Raw genomic sequence first — 26,352 nt, 5'->3', positions numbered from 1 at the left:
GGGACTTGATCCCAGGACCTGGAGATCATGACCCGAACTGAAGGCAAAGTCTCAACCAACTAAGCCACCCAGGCGCCCTCAGTATTATAGCTTCATAGTAAGTCTTGAACCTAGTAGCCTAAGTCCTTAAACTTTATTTTTCTTTTCAAGATTGTTTTAACTATTCTAGGCCCTTTGCCTTTTCAAAGAAAATCCTTGCTAGGATTTTTATTGGGATTGCTTTGAATCTATAGGTCAACTTGGGAAGGAAGTGTTATTCCTTAAGGCCTATTTCTTAGATCACTCTATAGAAAGGGCCTAAAAACAGTGATACCATAGTAGCAAGGAGCACATCTGGAGTTCTCCACTAAACACCATTTCTTTTTTGAAGAATTGTTTATTTGTTTGAGAGAGAGAGTGAGAGCATGTGTGCAAGCAGGAGGAGGGGGAGAGGGAGAGAATATCCAAGCAGACTCCTGCTGAGCACTGAGCCTGATGCAGGTCTTGTTCTCAGGACCCTGAGATCATGACCTGAGCCACAACCAAGAGTTGGACCCTCAGCTGTTGAGCCACCCAGGTGCCCCCACTAAATATCATTTCTAAACACCATTCCCCACTAAAAAGAACAAGGGCTTCTTGGAACAATGTTTGATCCCAGTCCTTTGATAGTGAAATTATAAGCCTCTACTGTCTTGTCTTATCAGAAAGTAAGGAAGTATTTAAAAAATAAAAAGAAACTAATAGGGACATGTCAAAGGATCCAGGAGCTAGCCTGAAGGGCCACTATTGGACACAGTTTGGATAATTTGAGAATAAAAAAATAATAGTAATGGATAATAATGCCCAGAATTTAAAAAAGAATCTGTAAGTCTGTGCTGATATTCAGAAATGAGAGAGAGACAGGGAGGGAGAGAAAGGTGGAAAGGTGGGGGTGGGGAGTTCTTCTCTGCAGATAAGTGCCAGCCAATAAAACTGGAATGAATTATAGATTTAGAAAGTCACTGTTTGCATCCTCTATGTTAAGATTTATCAAATGTTGTCAGTAAATGCTAAGACCACTGCATGAAATGTTACCGGGAAACAAGATACTCACATGCTCTCAAAATATCAACACAGATTACTTATTGACTAGAACAGGGAAAAGGCGCCTTACAATGGAGAACACTAGCAAAACCACATTAACTAAACGGTCAAAAGTAATATAACCAGTGATGGAACAAATTGTTCTCACACACTTCTTGATGTGACGCAATAGGAAGTACATAATGTCATTGATGTGTTCTTGTCGAGAGTGCTTAACCTGAACCTAAACATGAGGAAACAGACAAATCCAGAATGTGGGGCATTTTACAAGATACATGGCTCGGATTGTGCGCGCGCGCACACACACACACACACACACACACACACACTGTTAACAATTGGTTAATTTAGGTAAATTGTATACCAGTGTTCATAATGCTCTTATTTCTACTCTTCCGGAGATTAGAAAATTTTCAAAAGGTTCAGGTTAAAAAAGAGTGCATAGGGTGTCATTTGGGCAACCCCTCATTTTACACAGGGGGTGGTGGTGGTATCCTCGTGGCAGAGCACTCACACGCTGGCCATCTCCTCAACAACAAGCTTGGATGTTTGAAAATAAGTCTAGGAGAGAAGGATGAGCAGTTGTGAATGCATGATGAATTATTGTTTGGGGAAATCTCATTTTCACCTCTGAGCTGGGGCAGGAAGACTCTAGAGAAAAGTGATGTTCTCATTAGCAGCCCAGGTTCAGCTCAGATTTCCACGTGTTCTACATGGTACGGCATCAGCAGCCTCCCCTGCAGACACCGGTTCCTGAGCGAGTGCCTGCTGCTTACCAGGATGACTGTTCCGACCTCCCTCTCCCACGGGGGAGCTGGAGGAGTGTGTGCAGCTCAGCGAGCCATCCGCCTGGTACACAGAGTGTGAAATGAGAAGAGGAATGTCGTTATCCCCGTAACACAGAGTGGGAAAGTAAGTCTCAGGTGAGCGAAAAGGGAAGTAGACTTTTACATGTTCGAAAGTGTGGTGGGTAAGGGGGAAAATGGCAGAATATAAAATAATATCTATGCTATGGCCACAAATCCATGTAACCTGTTTTCTTAGGCTACAAATCCAGTTGCTCATGCCCTTGTCTGAAGGACAAGGGACCCACGGTGCCACACTGCCCCCAAGACCCGAGGAGCTATTTCTGGGGGTGTGTTATGTGAATTCCTGAAGAGTGCTCTTCTTCCATCTCCAGCCCCCCACCAGGATCACACAGATGTCCTTCCCAAAGCTATAGACCCTAATGGGACCAAAGTGACGTTATTCCTCTCAGCTTTCACGGGGGTAAAGGTAAGATGTGTTCCATAAAGAATTAAAAAGCTGGTCACTTCTAATCTTCTTACAGGCTCACCTCCATTCAACCACCTGATTCCTCAAACTTATCTACAAAAATATTCCTATAATAAAGCCATTTATTGGTGCTTCCCATAGCTGCTCTTCTTACCTGAGACCCTTTGTCAAAATGCAGGTAGTGGTTCATTAGGTCTGGGGTGAGAGCTGAGATTCTGCACTTGTCTAGAGAGCTTCCAGAGATGCTGAGGCTGCTGGTCTGCAGACCTTGCTTTGAGCAGCAGGCTCCCATAGTACTTAGCACTAAGTCCTATGTACTTAGCACCTATGTTCCTCGTACTTAGTAGGTCTCCAATAAACATGCTCTGGTGGGATGATTGCATCTATGGCAAAGTTTCTACAATAGTAGAATGAAGTAGAAAAGCTTTATCAAGACATCTGCCTTTCCTCCTTCTCATGTGCGTCTTTTTTCTTGGAGTAAGGAAGCTGGAGCCTTGTTAGGCAGAAGCAGAACTGGCAAAGGGGGGGGTTATAAGAAAGAGCATCACTACTTGAGGGGTGCTTTCCATTCTGCCTGATGACCTGGCGTCGTTGATCCTGCTCATAGCAACTTCCATCCCCACCCGCACAGCAATTATTGGTCAAAGTCGTAGATTTATCCATTGTTGACTCTCCCCTACTTTCCCTATCTTGAATACATAGGTACAAGCACACTCCTTTTAATTTAAATCGCTCCTTCTGCCTCTATAATGAAAACGAGTTGTTTGATTTTACCTTACCCAAAGCAAACTATTAGTGGTATTACTGCCTTCTAACCTAGCCTTAGACCCACACGAAACAAAACACACATTCTTTGTCCTTCTTTGATTATTAGAGATCAAATGTAATCTCAATGTGATGTGACTCCCTACGCTTGTCTTTTTGAATAAATACCTAATAATCTCTCATTTTTATTTCATTTCAATAATGTGATCTTCAATTATAGGCTCGTCTAAAACACTCACTCACTCTCAAGGCAAAGTTCTGTTCCCTCCTCGTGGTCAGAAATGCAGCGTCATCTGGCTTTGCTGCAGAGATGACCCTCGAAAATGTTTGTGGCAGGAGGCCTGAGCTCTCGCAATAACCGGTGTGCGACCCTATCAAAGTGATTGAACTAGACTATGAAGTTTCTTGGGCCAAATAGTCTATGATTCCGGAAAAGTTCACAGAAGCAAAAGCACTTAAAATACCTAAAGAATAGAGTGTCTGTTCAGGTATATGTGATTGACTGCCATTGTGTGTGTGTGTGTAATGTTCAGTCTCATTTATATATATGTATATAATATGTATATATGTATATATGTGTATGTACATATGTATTTATATGTATATGTATATATGTATATAAGTTTTGCAACATATATAAATATTAATTTTTGCTCTCTATATATATACATATACATATATACATATATATATGTAAAACTTTGCTAATTCTACCTTGTTCTAGATTTCACAGATTAAACATTAAAATATATACCACACACGTCTAGGAGTCAAATGACTTGCATTCTCTGTCATGGATTTCCAGTGTAATCTTCAATAAGAGTTACACACACACACACACACACACACACACACACAGAGGTACACACAAACACACCAGCACCGGCAGCACCACCAACACTACCAGAAACACCACCAACAGTACTATCAAGCACCATCACCAGCACCCACCATATTTTTGCTCCCATTGACCCAATCCTGTCTTTAGTGGTGGCATTTTCAGACTTGTGGCTTGGAAGGGTTGTTCAGTTTGGATTAGGGTTTACTTAATTTTATTTGTTATCATAATAAGAGCTTTGTTTTATTTTGTTGTTGTTGTTTTTATAGATTTTATTTATTTATTTGTCAGAGAGAGAGAGAGAGAGCATGCATGCAGGGGGAAGGGCAGAAGGAGAGGGAGACGCAGACTCCCCGCTGAGCAAGGAGCCCGATGCAGGGCTCGATCCTAGGACCCTGGGATCATGACCTGAGCTGAAGGCAGACGCTTAACCTACTGAGGCACCCAGGTGTCCCCAGAGCTTTGTTTTTAAACAAAATTCTGTACAGAACCCCAGTATATAAAACAAAAGTAGACACTGTGGTTAAAGCATGGAAAACAATCTGAAACTCTACTTTCACAGTTACCCTTCACTCCCTTGCCCCCCCATTAAGAAACAGTCCACGGAATCCCAACGTTTCAGCACTCTGACAGAGGCATTCCATCATTTTGTCCTCACTTACATGCACGGGAGACTTTATTTTATTTTATTTTATTTTATTTTATTTTATTTTATTTTATTTTATTTGGTGGGGTAAGGGGAAGTCTAAGAGCTTCAAAGTTAAGAAAATTCTGACCCTCAGTAATTCTTATTCATGAAACCCATTTCTGTCAGCTGGAATCACATTAAGAAAAAGAAATCTACTACTTGCTCTATATGAAGCCCTTCCAGTAGGAGTTAACATTTCTCTTTCCTGTCTTCTTCAAATGAAATTGCCCCCATTGATTTGGCTCTTTATTTTCAGATCTCTCATCACCTCACGCAGCCTCTTCACTCAAATTCCAGTTTATCGATATCACTTTAAATATATAACACATAAAAACCAGTGATGTTCTCAATAGATACGGGTCTTCAGTAGCATTCTCAAATAAAATGAGTTTTGTGGTTATCAGTATCCTGCTCCCTACAGCTTTCTTCTCTCCAAGTGGACACCAGAATTTGAAGCATTCGTAAGAGTACAACTTCGCCAGGAAAAAATATCCTACCCATTGAGGATCTATGGGGGTTACCTTTACCAATATCCATTTTTACATTCGTCATGTAATTCTGGAAACTGAGCTCTATTTTGTTTCCTCACTCATTGTGGAAGCAGGTTGAGGATGACTAGATCTTGGCTTTCAATCTTAGTAAGCACAGGACCCTGAGTCTGGCTCCACTCGTCCCACCCTTGGTACTCTTTGTAGAGGACAAGGATTAGGGTGTTCTATTAAAAGATCCTCCCTCTATGACAAAGAATTTCCTCCATATCATTTCCACTCTACTGTCCAAACAATCAATCAATATTTGTTATGTACAATACATAGTCTTTACCACAGCTACAGTAAGGAAATTAATTACTCTGCAGCTAGATGGGATTTCTTTCTTTTTTTTTTTTTTTTATGACAGATAATTCCTACCAACATACATCTGAACCCCAGTACAGATGGGTTCTGCTGTCCTGTTGGACTCAGGAGAAGCAGCAAGATAAAACTGATTTAAGGAACAATGGTATCATCATTTTAAGGCTCACAGACCTCTATCAGTAAAATAATATTTAGGCATAACTACTAATATACGTAGAACTATATATTAACTACCTATCTGAATCATTTAATTAACATACCACACATTATCATAGCCATATGTGAGAAAAAATAATTAGATAAAATAACATACAGACAAATGGGATTTCTAAGGATGTGACAGAAACTTCACCGAGCAAAGGTCTCACTCCCACACATCTATGTAATATGTGTAGTATAATAATCTTTTGATATATTATTTTTCCCCTCATGATAGCATTATTTTTCTTTCCCCATCTCCTAATTAACTGGTTGGTCGGGCCTGCTGTCAGTTACTCAGGCAAGGGATGGGACAGGCAGATAAGTGAGAAGTCGTCTTGGCTTTGACTTCCAAAGACCCAAGCATAAAAGAGAGCAGAGGGGACTCCTGGCATAAAACAAATGTTTTGGAGAACAGCAAATAGTCACAATAAGGATCTCCCTAACAAAAATGTCACTAGGTTGAGAGTAGGTTATGGGTGGGAGGCAGAGGGGAAATGGAGGGGAAGGGGGTAAGAATAGAAAGGTTAGCGGGATGCAACACGAAATGGAGGACATCAAGGCAAAGAGCCACCAGCAACCCAACCTCAGTGCAGGTGGGTGCCAGGCATTCCCCCCACCCCCAGCCTGGACCACACTGCTCCCCCTCCCACCTCTCCTCTGCTGGCTGGTAGAAACAACATTCCAATCTAACTGAGACATAACCTTTTTTTTTTTTTTAAGATTTTATTTATTTATTTGACAGAGAGAGAGAGAGAACACAAGCAGGGGGAGCAGCCGAGGGAGAGGGAGAAGCAGACTCCCCCCTGAGCAGGGAGCCTGACTCAGGCTCAATCCCAGGACCCTGGGATCATGACCTGAGCCAAAGGCAGACTCTTAACCGACTAAGCCACCCAGGCACCCCAGAGACTTAAACTTAAAGAAAAAAAAAAAAAGACTTATTTCTTTATTTTAGAGAAAGAGAGGGCAGGGTAGGGAGAGGGAGAGAGAATCTCAAGCAGACTTCCCAACCTGGAGCTCAATCTCATGACCCTGAGATCATGACCTGAGCCAAAACTAAGAGTCAGGCGCTTAACCGACTGAGCCACCCAGGTGCTCCAAGACTTTATCATTTTAACCTGATCTTAAAAAGTGAAGATTCCTGGACATACCCCAGATTCTTAAACATGCATCTCAGTCCTTATCTCTATTATTTTGGAAAAATATTTGAAGAAAAGAAATTGAATAAACGTATAAATAAACTTTTTAAAGATTCTTAATAATCATTTCAGAAAACTTTTACACTACCCCCAGCAGTGTTGGGAAAATGTTCAGCCTCATTAATACGAAGAAAAGCAAATTCAAACAAACAGGATAAACATTTTCATAATATCCAAAGCTGACAAGGGTAATGAAGAGACGTGTTCCCTCATGCACAGTGACATTACTGGCTGAAGTTAATAGACTTTTTATTTCAGCTGCCAAGAAGAAATGGAGGAAGTTTACATCCTGTAAGCACCTTTCTTAGGCTAGGTGCTATGCTAGGTGATAACATGTGTGATCTCATATAATTGTCACTATACCCAACGTGGTGGGTTTGATCGGTAAGCAAATTTTTAAAGAGGAAAAAAAACTAAGTGAAATTAGTTTGAATAATATATTTTACCTAACCCAATATATCCATAATGTTATCTCAATACATAAGGATATAAAAAATTATTAACAAGAGCTTTACACCTTTCTATACTAAGTCTTTGAAATATAGTGTGTGTTTTACACTCAGAGCCCACCTCGATGGAGATTAATCACGTTTCGAGTGCTTGACAGACACAGGTGGCTTATAACTCCCATATGGGACAGTGCAGAGCTAGAGAGGGCAAATTCTCAGAAAGACTGTGATAAGGAACCCTCAGTATAAACCCCCACTTAGCACAGCCTTCCAAATCACGGGGCGGGGGGGGGGGGTTAGGGAAATTCTACAATTGTAACCAAATATCTTAATTTCACTAAGCCATTCACTTCTCACAAGGAGCCAGTTTTGCTCTTGAGGCATTTTAAAGTTCTTTTCACTTCCACATCAATTTATCTTTGGCTCCCATAGAAAGCTTTTTGTGGGCATCTCAGTTCTAAAACTCCCTTTGAGAGGGTCCAAGCCCCTCTCCTCTGGTCTCCCGGGGCAAACGTGGCATCCCTTTACGTGTTTGTGACTTTGACTTTTCGTCCCCTCGTGTCCTGGTGCCAGAGGACGCTTCCCAACTCCCCCTCCACCTTGTGAGCTCAGAAATGCATTTTTAAATGATGTATTTTAATCCGGAATTTCTGTATAGTCAGAGTTGGAGGTCTGGGGTTATTGTGGTCTGCCACCCTTACCCGAGTCCAAAGTGCTTATTTGTCATTCTCTTTCTGTTATACTAGGAGAGGGGCAAAAAGGTAAAGGGAATTTGTTATGAAGGAGAAACTCGCCCTCCTGCTTCTGGCTTCCTGTTTCCATTCATTCATTCAGCACATGGAGCTGGTCCTTGTGATTCATGGATTCTGCAGTGCACTTTGCTCACTGTATTGTGTATGTTGTATGTACAGAAAAGAATACATGTATGATTTTCTGTGTATTATGATGCTTTGTCATCCTGAAGAAACTTTCCAGCTGGGAGACACTGCCTTCCCGGGGCCAGGCAATCCTTCGAGATAACACACCTGTGATATGCACACTACCCAGTCCTGAGCCAGACCTCCCCAGGAGGCAATGTTCGTCTGCTTTCATCATCCCAGGGCCCAGGGCCAGGTGATCAGGGAACTCCTAAGCCAAGCCTGCCGAGTTGCTCACACTGGCCAGTTCTGACCTGTTTACCCTACCTTGTCTTCCCTTTCCTGCAGAAATCCAAACAAAGCCACAGCTAAGCACTCTCCTTGTGCCTATCTTCTGCCTCCTGACCCCGCAGTGCCTCCCCATGTGGCCCTGCATGGCAGCCGTGCCTCCTGCCTGCAGGACCTTTGAATACAATAAACTTTGCTTTCCTGAGTCCTTCCTGCATCTCCTCTTAGAGCCGCACCTGACTGACCAGCTCATAAAAGAATACAGAACATTTACTTGGGGCGCCTGGGTGGCTTAGTCAGTTAGGCGTCTGCCTTTAGCTCAGGTTGTGATCTCAGGGTTCTGGGAGAGAGTCCCACATGGGGCTTCCTCCTCAGCGGGGGAGCCTGCTTCTCCCTCTGCCTGCCCCCCACTTGTTCTCTCTCTCTCTCTCAAATAAATAAATAAAATGTAAAAAAAAAAAAAGAAACCATTTGCTTATGACAACTTACTTGTAACTCCAAAATTAGTACTCATGGCCCTTTCAGGGTCATTCAGCTACATGTGCCTGTGCAGAGGGGTGAAAGGTTTGAGTCACCCAATGCACACATTCTCGTCTCAGGCTGAGCAAGGTGATGCTGCCTTCTGCTTTCAGCTCTCTTGCTGCAAAGGAGTGCCCTTTTGGCAATCTATTTACTGCTGCATTTTAGCATGTGTGTGCTTTTTGTTGGTGATTTTGCTGTTAAAATGGCCCCGTTAGTTCAACAGTAAGGGCACCAGCTCCAAAGCCGATGCTTGCCGAGGGCAACATTAAAATCGCCAGCGGACAGGAATATGCTGGGTTTTCTTTCTCATTAATGATGAGATAATCGTCGGAGCATTGTACCTGATTAAGCAGCAGGCACACTGATGGGCTCCGAAGCGCGGCTCGTGGCTCGCGGTCGCGGCGGTGGCTGGCAGGGAGGAAGGGGCACAGGTGCATTTACTGCTCTTGGAGCAATGGCGTCCGTGTGGCCACCATCCCTGCCGGCTCTGCTTCCACGCACACGTGGGGGAGCACGCTGCTCACTCTACTGCCTTTGTGCAGAAACTCAGAGCGTTCCCATTTCCTTCGTCAGTAGAGAAAACGTCTATCCTATATGTGGGTCTGGCGCTATTGGTTGGTCTGCCCACCACGTGAAGAGCCCCCCGAGTTTGGGAAGACAGCGGTGGAATAGGCATACAAGGGTTTCCAAGAAGGCGTACGTCTGCCCCTTCCTTAGAGAAACAGAAAGCTTTTGATTTTTTGTTCCACGTGCCCCTGGACCCCAGGAGCTTTGCTCCATGAATCCATCAGCTACCCAAAGTCTATTAGAGAGGACCATAAAATATCTGACACGTCACCACTGCGCCTGGATATGGACACGAGCCAGAACTTTCCCCACCTGTTCCCACCGCCACTGGTTGCAAGATGGATACAAAGTCCAGTGGAAACAATCTTCCATAGATCCATGAAGGAGAGGGTGTTACAGGACGGGTCCCAGAGAGGACTGGATGTGAGCACGGCATATCGGGCCTGCTATCATTGCAGAAGTACTCACCGTTAGCCGTTAAATCCATCCTGCTTGTTGCAAGAAACAGAAGTCAAAGCACGGGTCTCTCCTCCCCAACAAATAGAATGATTTTGCCAGGTTAAGAATGGGCTGTTCATTTTTTGTGGGCTCCAGTGAAAGCAGGGCTTCAAGGCAACATGGTGGCTTTGAAGGCTTATATTATAAACTAATAGAGGGGAAAATGAAAATGAAGAATTAATCCAGCAGAACACAGACGAGGAAAACCCAGGGCAAATAGAAAGCACAATGTGAGACCGCAGAAAATAATCCAAATACATCCGTAATCACCATTAGCACGAGCGTGTTAGAGGCCTTGTTAAAATACAGATTATTAGATCAGATTTTACAATTTAAATATGTACCATTGACAAAAAAATGTTGACATGGAAAAGACCGGAAATCATACCAAGCAAATGTTACCCAACAGAAAACCAGAATAGCTATTTGGATGCCAAGCAAAGCAGACTTTAAGACAATCAGCGTTATTTGGCATGAGGGGGGTGAGAGCCATCTGATGTAACAGACACTTGTACGTACCCAACACTCCAAAAAGAGCAAGAAATGGATGGACCCACAAGAAGAAACCCACAGACAGAGCGGACGTTAACACACACACGCCAGGCACGGAGGAGTCAAGTAAACTGAGAGCCTTGGCTATCCTGACGCCAACCTTGTTAGAAAAACAGGGAAGGCACGCTAACCCCCACTTCATCAAACGGGAAACAGAGGAGCAGAGAATGCGCCAGTCCCAAGCAAATGCCCACGAGAGCCACCGCGGCGGAAGGAAGAATGCTCTTTCCCGACCCCGAGGTAAATCCTCTCCCCTGTACATCAAGCGTTGTCGCAATTCCCTAGCTCCTTTCCCTGCCTTTGTCTTTTGCTGCCTTACTCAGAAGTTGAGAAAGAAGTGTGTTACTACGTGGAACTGCTCTGAGCACTTCGGAGACGTGAGCGTTGTGAATGTAAGCCGGCTCTACTCGCGCGGGAAGCCGCTCAGCGCGTTCCATGTACCCTCTACGTCCCTAACCGACGTTCTAGTGCTGATTCACGGAAGATACCGACGGCGCGCCAAGGCCGGAGAACAGAGCCAGCATAGCGGAGCGCCCCGGGCGCCCTGCCGCAGAGGGACAGAGGGAGACCACGGCTTAGCAGGGAGGACACCCTGGGGCTGCCGCTCACCAGCCGGCTTCCTTCAGTCCCCAGCTCTCTCCGAGCCTCCATCAGATGCAGCCAGAAGCCGTTGTGCGGTTGTAAAGCAAACAGACAGATCTTGAGGTTTTAATCTCTAAGAAAAGCACCTTCAGGACCGCATGCTCAGCCACCGCCCAGGGCTATGCGGACTCCAGGTGGGACCCTCCTCCTCCCAGGCTGAGAACTCATGGGAGTCATCCACCAACCCCAGGGCCAACCCAGATGGGCCTATGGGGACTGAGGAGCCCACCTCTGTCTGGAGAAGGGATGGTGCGCTCACGGACAGCCACCAGCCCCTGACACAGGGAGGCTCCATGGGGCTCAGGTAAAGGAGATTTTGTAGGAAGTTGAGAAGAAACGGCAGATCAGCAAAAAGAAAAGCCAGTGTTTATGGTCTCTTTTTCTAAATCCCATCTTCTAGGGCAGTGGTTCTCAACTGAGGGCAGTTTTGTTCCCGGGGGGACCTAGCTGGAGACAGTCTTGGTTGTCACAGCTGGGCAAGGGAGGGTGCGCTCTGGAATGTCATAAGGAAAGGGGTGCTGCTGCTAACACCCTACAATGCTCAGGACAGCCCCCCACAACGTCACCCAGCTCGAAATGTCAGTAGTGCCAAGGCTGAGAATCCCCGCTCTAGGGGTAGCAATGTTGGGTATCTTCGCGAGACCACCTCCCTTGAATCCCAGAGCTCAGAAAGGCAGAGAAGGGGTTAAACTCAGATTTCTAACTACCCCTCCAACCTACACAAATTCCATTACTGCCTAGTTATCTGAAATGGGGAAAAAGAAAATTTCTCCCAAAGATGAATATATGAATGAGTGAACACGGGAATGAATGAGTTTGGATCAGATCTCTAGTTTCACGTGGCTGCTCATCCCAGAAGAACCCCAGCCAGGCAGCTCCAGAAGAAGGAGCGCAGTGAGGTCCAATCCCGCACATCCACAATGAAGGGTGGGACTCTGGGGTGCCTTGCGTCCTTCCCCACAAGGATTTCCACTTGTTCCCCAAAATACCTGTGAGCATGAAGATGTTGGGATAGTTCCAGAAGTCCACTTAGCTCTTCGTCTTAGAGGAATTTCAGGACGTAAGAATGCCCATCGAGGGTGGGGAGCTGTGGTCTTGCCTAGAGGCCTGGACATAGCGTGGGTCTTGCATGGCCCCTCCAAATCGTTCAGCCTGAGGTTCCAAGAGCTCTGGGCCCACAGGAGACCCAGATTCTCACCCTGACTCTGTCCTCTGTGTCCTCATCTGTGAAACAAGGGAGTTGCCTGCCTCAAGGTCCCTATATCTTTGCCATTGTATATGGAATGAAATCGGAACCCCCTCGCCTGAGTGTTGGGTGCCCCCCAGTGGGAAGCCAGCCCCCGACCCAGCACTGGCCCCCTGCCTTCCTCGTCCTCAGTCCTTCTCCTTGCTGGTTCTCTCCCTCCCGAACCTCCTTTCAGTCTGAATCTCTGCTCTCCTCTCCTGGCGCACATTATCTGTCTTGAGTCTCCAGGACAGGGATGCTCCCTTCTGTACTCTGGCATTGGCCACACTGAAATCAGGCTGTTTTTACATATCTTTCTGTACTGTGATGCCTCTAAGAACAGGGTTCTCAACTTTGAATTCCTCAGCGCCATGCCAATACCTGGCACACAGCAGGTGCTCCAAAAATATTGGATGAATGGATGAAAAAAAAATGGTTAAAATTCGAATGATTTTCCATCCAATGCTCTAGGTACACTGCGCCTGCTCCCTCGTGAGCCCTCTAATGAACACAAACTTGCAGAGCTCCGTGAGTAGCCAGGGGTAACACTGCACGTCAGGACCCACAGGAACTACAAGACAACAGATGAACTTCAAGTCACCATCTCTACTTTCAAAGCAGGTCCTGCGTCCAGATTCCCACAGGAGGGGTAGAGTGATGAGGACGTAGGAAGACTGAAATCAGTAAGAACTAAGATCCATAATAAAACTCTTCAAAGGAGCTGCTTCTCAGTTTAACAGAGCGTTTTCTTCTTTTTATCAATGAGCACGTTGCTAGGGCAGGAGGGGAAGTGGGAGGCGGTGGGAGGGCCGGGTGGGGGGGGCGTGTAGGAGGGGTCAAGGACACAGAGTGCCTGTCATCTCCATGACGCGGACAGCTGGTTCCGTTGTAGTTTAAATGAAATCGCATCCCGGTGTAGACACCGCGTCTGGAATGACAATCCACCCCGTGACCTGTCATTTTTATATATATACACACACACACACGAGAGAGTGGAGTGGTTTCCATAGAGAGGAAATATCACGGCCCACTTAGGAGCAATACAAGAAAAGAAGGAGCCGTGACCCCAGCAGAGACAGAAGTTCAAGGGGATGTTTCTGGGGCAGACCTCCTGGTCCTGAAGCTGCCGCCTGCCTCGCTCGCTAGCATTTCTACTCCGGAGCAAAGGCCACTCACAGGTAAGGTTTGGGCTGGGGACTTGTCCACGAAGGATGAATTTATTTGCCCTGGAGGAGGCAGAACGTGCTGGGGACTGGACAGGGGTGAGAGACAAAGGCTGCAAGCACCCCCGGGCACCAGCCCCAGGGAGCAGGTGCAGAACACCACAGTGTGCGTTTTAGGGAAGGAGAAACCCTTCCTCCCTTTGTTGGTACAGAGAGACCTGCTTTGCAAAGGTGACAGATCGGAGGCAGAACGGGTTCTTACCAGTGTATTTTTTCCCCAAGAAATGGGGAGGTGGGTGTGAATAGAAACTACAAACTAGAGGCTGGTAGTCCCCACACCGCTGCCTGCAGGAGCAGGAGGCGGCTTGCCTGTATTGCTTCCTCTCTGTATACCTGCGGGGCAGGGGACCTCTCCTCAGGCTGTGGCCCCGGGGAGGCTAAGTGATTCACCCGGGGGCAGGTGAGGGGGTGAGCACGGCTTCGAACCCAGGTCCTCTGCCTCCAAAGCCCAGAGTCCTTTCTCCCTCGGCAAGCTGGGAATGCTAGAGGAAGGGGGTAGACATCTGTAATGACTTGGTGCCATCTGTAAAGGGGAGGGAACATAAAGATGGATTTTTATGTCTCTATTTGATGTCCAAGTTCTCTGAGAAATGTTGTTTGCAATTTTCTCCTCAAACATGGCAATCTTTTTTTAAAAAAAGATTTTATTTATTTATCCGACAGAGATAGAGATAGCCAGCGAGAGAGGGAACACAAGCAGGGGGAGTGGGAGAGGAAGAAGCAGGCTCACAGCGGAGGAGCCTGATGTGGGGCTCGATCCCATAACGCCCTGAGCTGAAGGCAGATGCCTAACTGCCGTGCCACCCAGGTGCCCCCAAACATGGCAATCTGGCGACCACGCACACACACGCTCACACGCACACACACGCACCCCACTTCTGAGAATGGGTTAAATGAAATGACGATGAACACGGCCAGGGACATGCTCTCTATAACATGTCAATGCTCCTCCTGGCCCTTCCTCCCTCTTTGCGGGGAAGAGCCCTTCACGTGGAAACCCTCCTAGCTCACTTTGAGGTGAGCTGCTTAGCCACCTGTGGGAACGTGTGTGGCACTCGTACACACTTCCAGGAGTCTGCCCTCAGAGGACAGCTCCTTGCTCTAACACCTGTTGAAATGTGTCAAGTTCCCCTAGATTCTGCAGCCGCGGTTTTATAAAATGGCCTTTATTCAGCTCTTTGCCGGTGTTTACAGTCGACCAGGGTAAAATGGGGATGAATCCTGCTCTCCTCGCTGCCCGGAAAACGGGCTCCGGAAAATGGGCTGGCACGGGGTGAAGCTGGCTATTTGCCTCTGGCTTCACCTTTCCCCTCAGCGCATCCTCTCCCCGGGGGTGCTCTGACTCCCGGAGGGGCCCGGGTCCCTCGCCAACTCACGTCCTGGGGCGTGACGCTGGGACAGCTCTGAGAAGCACCTTGAGAAGTCCTGCTAGAACCCAAAAGAAGGGTGGAGTTTCAGGTACCCAAATCCAAAAAGCACAGATGGAGAGCTTGCCCCCTTCCATGTAACTAGAGGGGGAGCGCTCGTTTTCAGGTCAGGTAGCAGGGACCTCTTAAACCTTTGTGTCGGCTCCGCTAGGGGTGGCGGCAAAAGAATCCGAAGAATGTAGGAGGGGCGCTTGTTCCAGAATCAGACTTGACAGAGGAGCAAAGGGCTTCTTTTTTCGGCAGGGCTTCTTCCCTTCTGCCCCGCAAACCTCAAACAGAGCTCTCTCCAGGACTTCCCCGCCAGCATTAACCCTTTCTCCGTGAACTGGGTTTTTCGAGTCTTTAAATCCTTTCGGTCTTACAAGCCCTTGGAAACTGCTCCAAAGCTTTGAGACACCTCCGAGCTGGAAAGCAGCTAACGCCACGATTCGTACGATGTTTACACAAAACAAGCACGGCCAGCTCGTTGATCAGAAAATGACGAAGCCAAGGGTTTGGGTATCGACACGCTACTAAGAGAGAGGCCGAGTCCGTTTTCCCATAGAGATAGTCAATACACCCGTGTCAAACGTTCTCTGGGAATCTGGCATGTGTGCAATTCTAAGGAGGACGGGGCTCCCGGGGGGTGGTTCTCACCGTGTGGTCCACGGACCCTCAGCATCCTCCAGGAGCGAGTTAGAGATGCAGACGCTCCCGCCGCATCCCAAACCTACTGATCCAGAAGCCCCCGGGACGGACGGAAGGCGCCCCGCAGCCCATGTGTGAACAATCCCCTCACGTGATTCTGAGCTACTCTAAAAGCTGACAACCGCTGACTGAGACTGAGGTCAGGGCAGGAGGAGCCTGCCGGGGTGAGGACGGAGAAAGTGGTACAACGGCCAAAAACTAAAAGCCAGAAATACACCACGGTAAAGATATCGGTCTGCAGGACCAAACGAGTGGATCAAAATGACCCGGCATCTAGAGATGTCTATGTAGAGATACAGATAAAAATACATAGATGCCGGTATCACTTCCAAAATGGTTGTGCACGAACTGAATCTTATCCTAATAGGACCTGGAGATGATTTATGTGTAAACGGAGAGGAAGCAGCCCTCTTTATTAAGCATCTGGCTAGAGCAAGAGCGTTTTCCACCTCAATTTCATCTTCCACGCAAGCTTTATGAGGTAGTTATCCCTGTCCCCATCCATCGGACGAGGAGATGGAAATGCACAGAGGTTAGCAATCTGGCCACGGTGCTCAGGGAAAGAAGGACGGGGTGGAGTTGAACCTGTGTCTCTGTAATCCCAGAGTGCGTGTGGATCTCTCTGCACAGCGCCACGTGCCCAGACGCAGCGAGGCCACGCACTTGGATCATATAATGCAAGGATCGCCTATTTTTTTCATAGCCATCTGACAAAATAAACTTGACATTTTTCTGATGTAAAAACAAATAACAAACAATCAAATCAACCTGGTTTCTTAAGGGAAAGGAAAAAGAAGGCAGTAGGCACAACGTGGAGTCCAGGGAAACCAGGCTTCTATAGAAACGTGCCCGATGTAGGGCTCACAAGATTGTCCTTTAGAGACAGAAGGAGGCTCAAGTGGTTAAGGGTCAGTTCTATCCCCGTCCATTCACAGCCTGAAGAAGTTGGGAAGGCAGCGAAGGTTCATTCCTGCTCTGTTTCTGGGAAATGACCTGCTCCAGGTCATGTGGACCATGATTTGCAGAGCTGAGGCTAGCCCTCAGCCTTGGACCGCCAGCCCCCCTCCCCTCTGACTGTCACCGCAGGAAACAGAATGACCTTGTGCTAGTCTAGCCTTCTTAATGCCCAGAAGGCCCCCCGTGTTGATTTATTTATCCAATTTGTTTTGCCTCCTAAAAAACTACCTTATGGAAGCAGTCCCCCGAGTTGGATAGCTAACCACACCTTTCTTGCTTTCTTTTGTGGGAGTCAAGGATGTCTCAGTCAGAAAATAAACTCCAAGTTCAGGTAAAGCAGCCAAAGTGAACAGTGCAGCCCTTCACTCTTTGTGCCTCCTGGGATCGTCGGGCTTCCTGAGAACGGGAGGAGGTAGGGGGGTTAGCATGTCGGGGTGTGCAGAACAGCCAGCTGTCCTTCCTCTGGGGGGAGTTGATGAAATCCCACACCTTGACCTCACAGTTTTTTCTCATGCCTGATGAAGGGTGACAGTGAAGTCAATGAACCTCATGTCCTTAGCTCAGAGCTGGACAGAGTGCAGACAGGACAGACCAGGGGGGTACAGGGTGGGTTTGGTCCTAGGACACAGGAGGTGGATTCTGTCCACTTCACCATTTTCCTAAGGCACAGTGACCACCCACAATCCAAATTCTGATGGTCTTCTGACACAGCTGTGAGCTATTTCTACAAAGGAGGCTGGATACAGGGTGGGACTGGCCCAGCACGAGCCCTTCTCCCCTGCTCACCGAGCACTGTTGATCAGAGGCCCAACACCGATGATGGCTTCAAACCCGAACAGTCCAGGGTACAGGAGGGACACTGAGCTGGATGTTGTCATGGCCACACATGCCTCCTACACTAAATTTAGGGTTTTTTCCTTTTCTTTCTGTTGTTGTTTTTTCAATAAAAGACTAGATTCAAGTGATCACTATAGACCATAATCCTTTCATGCCTCTGAGCATCTCCTTGTAACCCTGGACAATTGCAAGACCTGCCCTGCATTTGAAGGCACTGACCCACCCCTGGTACAGCATGTCCTTGGACATGGGTGTCCCTGGATTAGCTCTCAGACAATTTCTCTCTCATTCAGTCGGATGGATAACCAAGAACGTACATATAATAGAGACAACTGATAGTTTTAGGGTTGAGGTCGCATCAGTCTTAAACACTAGAGAATACAGGTGATCCTTGTGAAATACTTGACACTTCTAGACAGAGACCAAACTGACTTTCACCTCATAAATTCTATAGTAAAACCAACCAAATCCACAACCTGTTTGCTCCCGAGGAACGCTGATAGCACAGCAGGGGCCGGGTCTTGACGATCTGCCACAGACACACTGACTAGACCACCCACCATGGTCTTTAAGCAGCAGGGACCCACTGAGTCAGCAGCACTAAGGTAGGAGAACTAAGTCACTCGCCACTAAAATCAACCCAAGCAAGCTATGAAATGCTCACCTCGCATATTTACTATTCATTTTTCAGGGCCAGTGATGACCAGCAAAGCTGAACGAAATAGAAACCATCAATACCGGCCAATTAATGGCGCTCAAACGTTACCGACCATCAGAATCACCTGATGGGTTGATTAAAACCCAGATCGCTGGCCCCAGACTTTTTGATCTAGTCGTTCTGGGGGCAAGACCTGAGAATTCTTTGCATTTCTAACAAACTTCCGATGGTGCTGCTGGTCCTGAGACCACACTTTGAGAACCGTTGTAAAATATTACCAAAGCCCACTGAATGTTAACCCATGTCTTCCGAGCGTTAAGCCCTTCTCACGGCCCTGTTCTCGCCTCCAGGGAGAGATGCTGATGCCCACCCACTTCCTGCTCTTGCTGCTGCTGCTGCTCCCAGGGGCCCCCCGGCCAGGCCTCTCCCAGAAGCTCCACCGAGTCAGGTCCTTCTTCAGCTGTGTCAACACAGCCCTGTCAGAGGCCAGGAAGAGCCCGCTGGAGGTTACAACAACGCTGAGCAAGAGAACCTTTGCCTACCTGCCCAGCCAAGACCCCTCCTCAGGAGAGGACGAGGAGAAGGAGGAGGAGGAAGAGGACAAGAAGAAGAGGACCTTCCCAGGCTCCGGGGCCAGCAGTGGAGCGGGAAGCGCCCGGTACAAATACCTGCCCCCAGCTCAGCTCAAGGGGAGGCTGTACCAGGACAAGGCCAAGAGTGACCGGCGCACCAAGTTCACGCTGTCCCTCGACGTCCCCACGAATATCATGAACATCCTCTTCAACATCGCCAAGGCCAAGAACCTGCATGCCAAGGCAGCGGCCAATGCGCTCCTGATGGCACAGATTGGGCGTAAGAAGTAGAAGCAGAGGCCAGCAGGAGGACGGCGCACATCAAGGACAGGGACGGAGGTCGGGGTGGAGGGCGAGGGGCTGCCAATCTGGCCAGTTTGTATTTTGAGGCATGGGTCTGGTTCTCCAGGCTGCTTCACTGCTTAGACCCTCTGCTCCCTTCCTGCCTCCAGCCCAGCCCCATCCTCTGCACACACGTACACGAGTGCAGTACTGTCCCACCTGCGCAGACATGAGGCCGTTCATGTCTCTCCCTAGATTCTGCGTCTCCTTCCTCCTTCCCCGTGACGAGGCAAAGGTCCTGCCGTCCTGCTCTCCACGATCTTCCTCCATGACCCATGCCTGGGAAGGGGGTGCAAAGTGCTCCTTCCTGCCCATACACCACCCCACCCACGCCTCACCATCCTGACGTCAGATCCCTTCCCTTCCCTCTCGGCCCCATTAAAAGCGATGGCTTCTGCAACCCCGGGCTGGTTTCGGTTCCTGTTCCTTCAGCCAGTGGTCTTCACATGTCTGAGCATGGAAAAGGGGAGGTGAATGCGGGAGGTAGCGGACAAGTCCATTCCTGATCTCTCCTGGGACAGAGAGGTTCTTGGAGGGCCTAGGAGTGGTAAAGAAAGGCTTGGAGAGGCCAAGCTGGCAGGACTCCATCAGGCATCGCTCAAGCTACAGCCATGTGCACGGCCTGGTCTGGCCCGGGAGGCCTAGCCTAGGGTCTGCTATAGAATGGGCACTGAACGGTTAGGTGAGGAGGGGGCTCTCAGTTATTCCCTCGTGCTGCCCCAAACTCCACCATGGCTGGGCACAGGGCCACTAGGCCCTTGATAGGTGTTCACTGGCCCCATAGTAACCTCCCAGCCGATGCCGGGCCTGGTGGGCGAGGCGGGTGGATGAGGCAAGGCCTCTGCTCTCTTGAGTCAGCATGCTAGGTGAGGCTCGAAACCCAGACTTGAAAAGTAGCAAACACCACCAGAGACTGTATGAGCGATGAACTGCTAAATGATAGCAACCAGCATAAAAAATTATATGAGGGATTCAGGGATGGGAAGATTTAATACGAGTAAAAGTCCACTAAAAAGGGACATTGGCAAGAACTCTGATGGCCTCTGGCTGCAAAACCCAAGGGCCAGATTCCCAAAGAGGGACTGTGGTTCTCCTGCCTTCTGCTTGGTGAGAAGTCATAAATCACAGGAAAGCAACTTCTGTGTGTTACCGTTACTTTGGAATAAATGACATCCCCACACACCAGCAGCCAACGCTACCACCGCCCCCAAGGCAAAGTCAAACAGATGCAAGACAGATTAGAAAAAGGCTTGCCTGTCATATAAAAGACCAATGAGCTGCTAAAAATTGAGAAGAAAAGAACCACCCCTCCCCCAAATAAGCAAGAACATGAATAGATCTCTCTCTCTCTCTCTCACACACACACACACACACACACACACACACACACACACACACTTTCAAATGATTTTTACACATATGAGAAAATGCTAAATTTCATTCCTATGAGAACTGCACTCATAGACAATTTCTCACCTCTCAGATTGGCAAAAGTCCCTAAGTATGACAATTAACCTAGACTCCATGGACGAGGTGAATAGCCACTCTCCTCTGTTGCTGGCTGGTGGGAATATAAACTCTAGAGAGACAATTTTGGAAGTACTTATCAAATTACAAATTCATTTTTTAAAAGATTTTATTTTTAAGTAACCTCTACACCAACGTGGGGCTCGAACTCACCACCTCGAGATCGAGTCGCATGCTCCACCGACTGACCAGCCAGGCGCCCCAATCCTAATTGGTTTAAAAGGAAGGAAACCTCCAGCTCCTCTGCCTTCTCCGCCGTAGGGAAGAACATGTACATAGAAAAGGAACAACCTCGCCGGCCGCGAGAGTCTGGGTTCCAAGTTAGTGGCAAGAGTTGGAGAGTATTTTAGGAGAATATGGCAAGCCCACGGTAATCCCCGGGTGACACGGCAGGCTCCTCCTACACGAGGATTTAACACTGTGATTGAGGTTTTGTGAGTCCTCGATGCACAATCCATGTCCCCTGCCCGAGACACACTGTGGATAACTCTGCAGGGCAGACACGCACGAACAGGCTGCTTCATGGCCACGAGCCCAGTCAGTTACCGAGCGCCCAGTCTTGGGGCAGAGTCCCGGGGCAGACGGCGTTGACCTCTCCTTGTAATCAAGGATGCCTCATATCATTAAAGGCTGCAAGAGAGCCGCTTAGGTTCTCACGGGTCTGTGTTTCTGCATTTTGCGAAGGAGATTACTGATGAACACAGCAATGCTCGAAGCTCTTAGCAAAGTCTCACTGCACAGGCTGTATCTGATTCTGTTTTAGGAACACGTCAGGGAGCCCCCCAGATCCCCTGCCCTAGAAGTGAGTGCGCCACAGGCTAGAAAGTCTAGGAGGGACCCCCAAAGACGAAGGCTGATAGAACTGAGTTCAGTTGCCATAGTGTGTAATAAATACATTTTTAAAAATTTAAAAAATAGTAGGTTCGTGACAACCATTCGAGTTTATGAGGGACTGTGCTACGTTAGCACTGAGGACCCTTCTCCAAAGTGGATTTAAATTAAAATGATAATAATTATTATAATAATGCTTTGGCTGTATTCATAGAGAGACGGGGGAATGAATGACACCAAAGGGAAGAGTGGTCTCTCCTTGTCAAGGCTCAGTAAGATTCATGGGTTCGACAAAAACACTAGCTTCAGTTCATCATGGCCAGGAAAGGAAATCACACCACGGAAAAGATGAAAAAAAAGATGTGATGAACACAAAGGCATTTGAGGTTCACAGGAAAGTTTTGGAAGTGGTTTTGGGGGTGAAAATAATGAGTTCATGTCCGTGAAAATTCCAACACAATTTGTCAGATTATTTGTGTTGATTTGAGCTCCCCTGAAAAAAAAAATCATTGAAACTCTCTTTTAAAAATAAAACAAGGGGCGCCTGGGTGGCGCAGTCGTTAAGCGTCTGCCTTCAGCTCAGGGCGTGATCCCAGCATTCTGGGATCGAGCCCCACATCAGGCTCCTCCGCTAGAAGCCTGCTTCTTCCTCTCCCACTCCCCCTGCTGTGTTCCCTCTCTCGCTGGCTGTCTCTGTCAAATAAATAAAATAAAATCTTAAAAAAAATTAAAAAATAAATAAATAAAAATAAAACAAGGCTCAAAACCCAAGTGACACTCCTCAAAGGAGGCAAACCCAGTGATGGATGGTGACCTCTAAATGTCCTACCTCGGAGGAAATCTGAAAACAAACACCAACTGCAAGCAAAGGGGGGCTTTGTGACACTGGCATGACTTTGGATCTGTAACCAAATAATCGGGGAAAGCTGAGTGACACCCAGAATTCAGTCAGATATTTACATAATTCCAAAAAATGGGAGATGCACGAGGTCACAAGAATGCAGAATTATACTAAAGAGTGGCATATATTGGGGCGCCTGGGTGCCTCACTTGGTTAAGCCTCTGCCTTCGGCTCAGGTCATGATCCGGGGGGCCTGGGATCGAGCCCCACATCTGGCTCCCTGCTCAGCGGGGAGCCTGCTTTTCCCTCTCCCTTTGCTCCTCCCCTCCAGCTCCTGCTCTCTCTCTCTCTCATTCAAATAAGTAAATAAAATCTTTTTTAAAAAGTTACATATAAAAGAGCCAAAGATATTCAAAATCTTGCCAAATGGTGTGGCTAGCTACCTTACTAAGAATTACAGATGAATTTCAATCTGACCTGAAAATTAAGTAATCACGTTAATCTAAGCATGGGCTATGGGACAATTTGCTCTTTTAAAAAAATTTTATTGAGGTATAATTGACATACACCATTACGTCATTATATCAGTTTCAAGGGTACAACATAATGATTCCGCCTTGTTCTTTAATTAGTGAAGTTCCCATCATAGACTATTCCTAGGGTTGAGCATGTTTCATTAGAACCTGTCACAGCCCGGTGGATATCACTAAGAAGCCTCCATAAGCCCACAAGGCAAAAGACAACAACAACAACAAAAAAATCTTGGGAAGCAAACCCCTATGGGATGACACAGTGTTTTCTTAAAGGTAAGCATGTTTCATCCCAGGAGAGAATTCTCCTCCTTCCTCCCTAAGCCATTGTTCCCCACCTGAACCTCATGTCATCAAATGATCACCCCACTGCCCATTGTTGCAACCATTCACCAACACCTGGGTCAGTGCACCTCATTTCCCCATCATCTCATCAGTCTCTCTGAAACCATTCCTGCCTTCACGATTGCAACGTGCGTATGGATACCTGTCCAACATCCTGGTCTCATTTCTACTCCCTGACTCTGTCCAACTCATTCCAGACTTTGTCATTAAATCATAAGCTGTCCGATCATCCCTCCTATCTCCCCAGCTTGTTCTTTCCAGGAAGCCAACCCCAACCATCTTCCAGCCCCGCTGAGACCAATAACCCGTCGATCCTCAAAACAGACCTTCACTCTTTGTCAGTGCAAATGCTGTGATCAATCATTATCACTGTAGCTGTGCAGACACCTGTAATTCCCTTGTTCTGCTTTTGCTTTGCCTTATTGATGAAATCCTGATGAATTCACTCTACTACTCTGTCCCAGCACTCTGAAGCTGAACACAACTTAAAACACACGCACACCCATGCACCTGCACACACCCATGTACGTGCACCATCAGCGATCTCACTTTGCAGTCCTGACAAGCCCTTCACACAGATCAGCAGTGACATCGCACTGCCTTCCACTCCCACTCCAACTACCCGAGACATTCACTCATTTTCTTCTCTCCTCAAACCTCACATATTTCCTCCCCATGTCCCACCTTAGATGGTGACCTTGCTTTTCATCTCACTAAGAAAATCGGATGCTTCTGAAGCAAAATTTCACAAAAGCCCATCATCACATTCACCTACCCCAGGCGTCACCTTCCACACACTGTCTGTTAAGTTGGACGCACCATCCACGCACCTGGGTGAGGGACAGCCCTGTGTCATGCCCAGACTTCCCATCCCCTTTGGCACCGATCCACCAACTCTCCCTCCTTCCTCCCACGTCATCAGCATTACCCCACCCGCTGCACCACTCACATGGGCACACAAACCCACTTTACTTCTCCTGTATCAAAAACAAGCCCCCAAATCCTTGCTTGCCGCCCCTTCCAGATCATAGCCCATCACTCTGCTCCTCTTACGGCAATCCACTGTGGGCAGTTCTCTCTTGGGACTGTTTCTCATTCCCCGTTAAACCCACACATCTCAGGCTTCCATCCCTACCATTCCGCTAAAACTACCTGTTACAGTCAGCGAAGACCTCCACGTTGTTAAATTCAGTGGTCAAGGGGCAGCCTTCCTCCTTCTTGACCTGTAAGCATCATTTGATGCAGTGGACCACTACCTCCCTCCTATCTTCATACAGCTTTTCCAGCCTGACTTTGAGGACACCATACTCTGTTTCCCTTCTTCCCCACGGGCCACTCCTCTAGATCCCCTCTGCTCGTGTCTTTTGCCAGGTATGCTCTTCCTGCAGGTAATCTGCATTCTCCCTATGTCACTTCCTCCACGTCTTCATCAATTACCTCTTCGTCGCTGACCACCCCCTTCTCCCCCTTACCATGGTCTAGTTTTCCCAATGGTACCTATCGCCTTCTAACACCCAATATAATTTAATTGCTGTGTTTATTGACTTTCATCCCCCCCCCCTTTGCTACCATATAAACCCCATGATGGCTGGGATTATTTTTGTTTTGTTCAACATTGTATCCCCAGTGTTCAGAAGAGTGAGTAGCACAGGATAGGCGGCCAGTAAATAACTAGGGAATAAGTCAACTTCATAATGTAGCAAAGTTCTTGCGACAAAGAATCTGTGCCTATTTAGTATTTAAAGTACAGCTTTTGTGATAGTTAAGAGTATGGGGCCTAATAGAAACATTCGGGCTTACAATTCCAATTTTAAAATATGTGAACTGAGTGAATAATTTGCATTTGTGATCTTAAATAAAAATCTTACTAGCTTATAAACAGTTTGGAACACTTGAGCGTACTTAAGCAACATGTTTATAGTTTCACTTTTTAGATTTTAAAAGAAGTACTTAAGAGTACTTGTGAAAGTCTGTCGGATGAAGCCCTTAAAGGAAAACAGAATATATTAAATTTATAAATGCAATCTAAAGTATTTAAGAGTAATTATCTAAGATTGCAAAGGAGAAAAATTCACGTGTATTCCCTTTAAAAGTGATTATTTAAATTTGCTAAACTTAGAAAACATAAGATTCTCAGGCTGGCCTTAAAAGTTTAAGAAATATTTAGGTTTTGTTTTGTGTTTCAGAGAGGGAGAAGGAATCTAAAGCAAGCTCCATGCCCAGCACAGAGCCAGTGCAGGGCTGGGATCATGACCTGAGCCAAAATCAAGAGTCAGACATTTACCCGACTGAGCCACCCAAGTGCCCCAAAACAATTAAGTTTTGAATCTCAATGTTAGTAGATTATTAATTAAAAAAAAAAAAAAGAAAACCCCTGAATGGTCTTTTCTGTGTGAATACACCCACACGCAGACACACACACAAATGTCCTTCAGAATAGCAAAACAATTTTATGAACAGAGGGGTTATTTAGGCATTCACTAGCGCCCTCTGGTGTCTGAAGAGAGAAACTACACGTGCGTTTAAAACAACTTCGTAAAAGTCTAATACAAGTTCAAAGTTCTATGTAGGGTATGCACATGAAAAAAAATATATATATAATTTATTAATGAGTATTTACTACAATATTTTCAATGTATTGAGAGATTTCATAGTGTATCCTAACTGCCTCTAATCCTGGGGTGGGAGTAAATGGATGTTCAAGCAGCTCTACAGGACAGGTGAACTGGCTTTGATGGGAAGACGGGGAAGGGAATGGATCCTGGAATCATCACTGAAGTAGAATTGCTAGGACTCGGGCTCTGTAGAAAGCAAGAAGGCAGTCGAAAATGACGGTGTTGTTCAGAATCTGGGAAGATGACATAAATCGACAAGACAGAACACGAAGGGAAGAGCAGACTTCTTTTGAGGAAAACGGTAAGGTTTTCTTGGAAGAAGTTACATTTAAGTGCAGGCAATACGTCTGAGAAGATAGCAGGCAGGTGCAAGTTTCGGTATAGAACTCGAGAGAGAAGGAAAACTAAGCATCTTCTCTGTCACTCACATGGAGCGAATGTGGTTGTGGACAAGGTAACCGAGAGCCAGAGAAAGGCACCA

At 46.9% G+C, this 26,352-nt stretch overlaps 2 protein-coding genes across 3 annotated transcripts in view; one reads left to right on the top strand and one right to left on the bottom strand.

Annotated features, from left to right (window-relative positions):
- The window catches only part of LOC123802294 (aldo-keto reductase family 1 member C15), a 115,753-nt gene that overhangs the window by 69,737 nt on the left and 19,664 nt on the right, over positions 1-26,352 (bottom strand). The window lies entirely within an intron of this gene.
- UCN3 (urocortin 3) lies at positions 18,622-19,408 on the top strand. Its single transcript, XM_045812896.2, has one exon. The coding sequence runs from the start codon at positions 18,625-18,627 to the stop codon at positions 19,129-19,131; it is 507 nt and encodes a 168-aa protein (XP_045668852.1). The 5' UTR covers positions 18,622-18,624; the 3' UTR covers positions 19,132-19,408.

Source organism: Ursus americanus, chromosome 31, assembly GCF_024610735.1.
Source record: "Ursus americanus isolate L20-20 chromosome 31, mUrsAme1.1.p, whole genome shotgun sequence".
NCBI classification, from domain to species: Eukaryota; Metazoa; Chordata; class Mammalia; order Carnivora; family Ursidae; genus Ursus; species Ursus americanus.
This window is presented reverse-complemented; position numbering and strand designations above follow the sequence as displayed.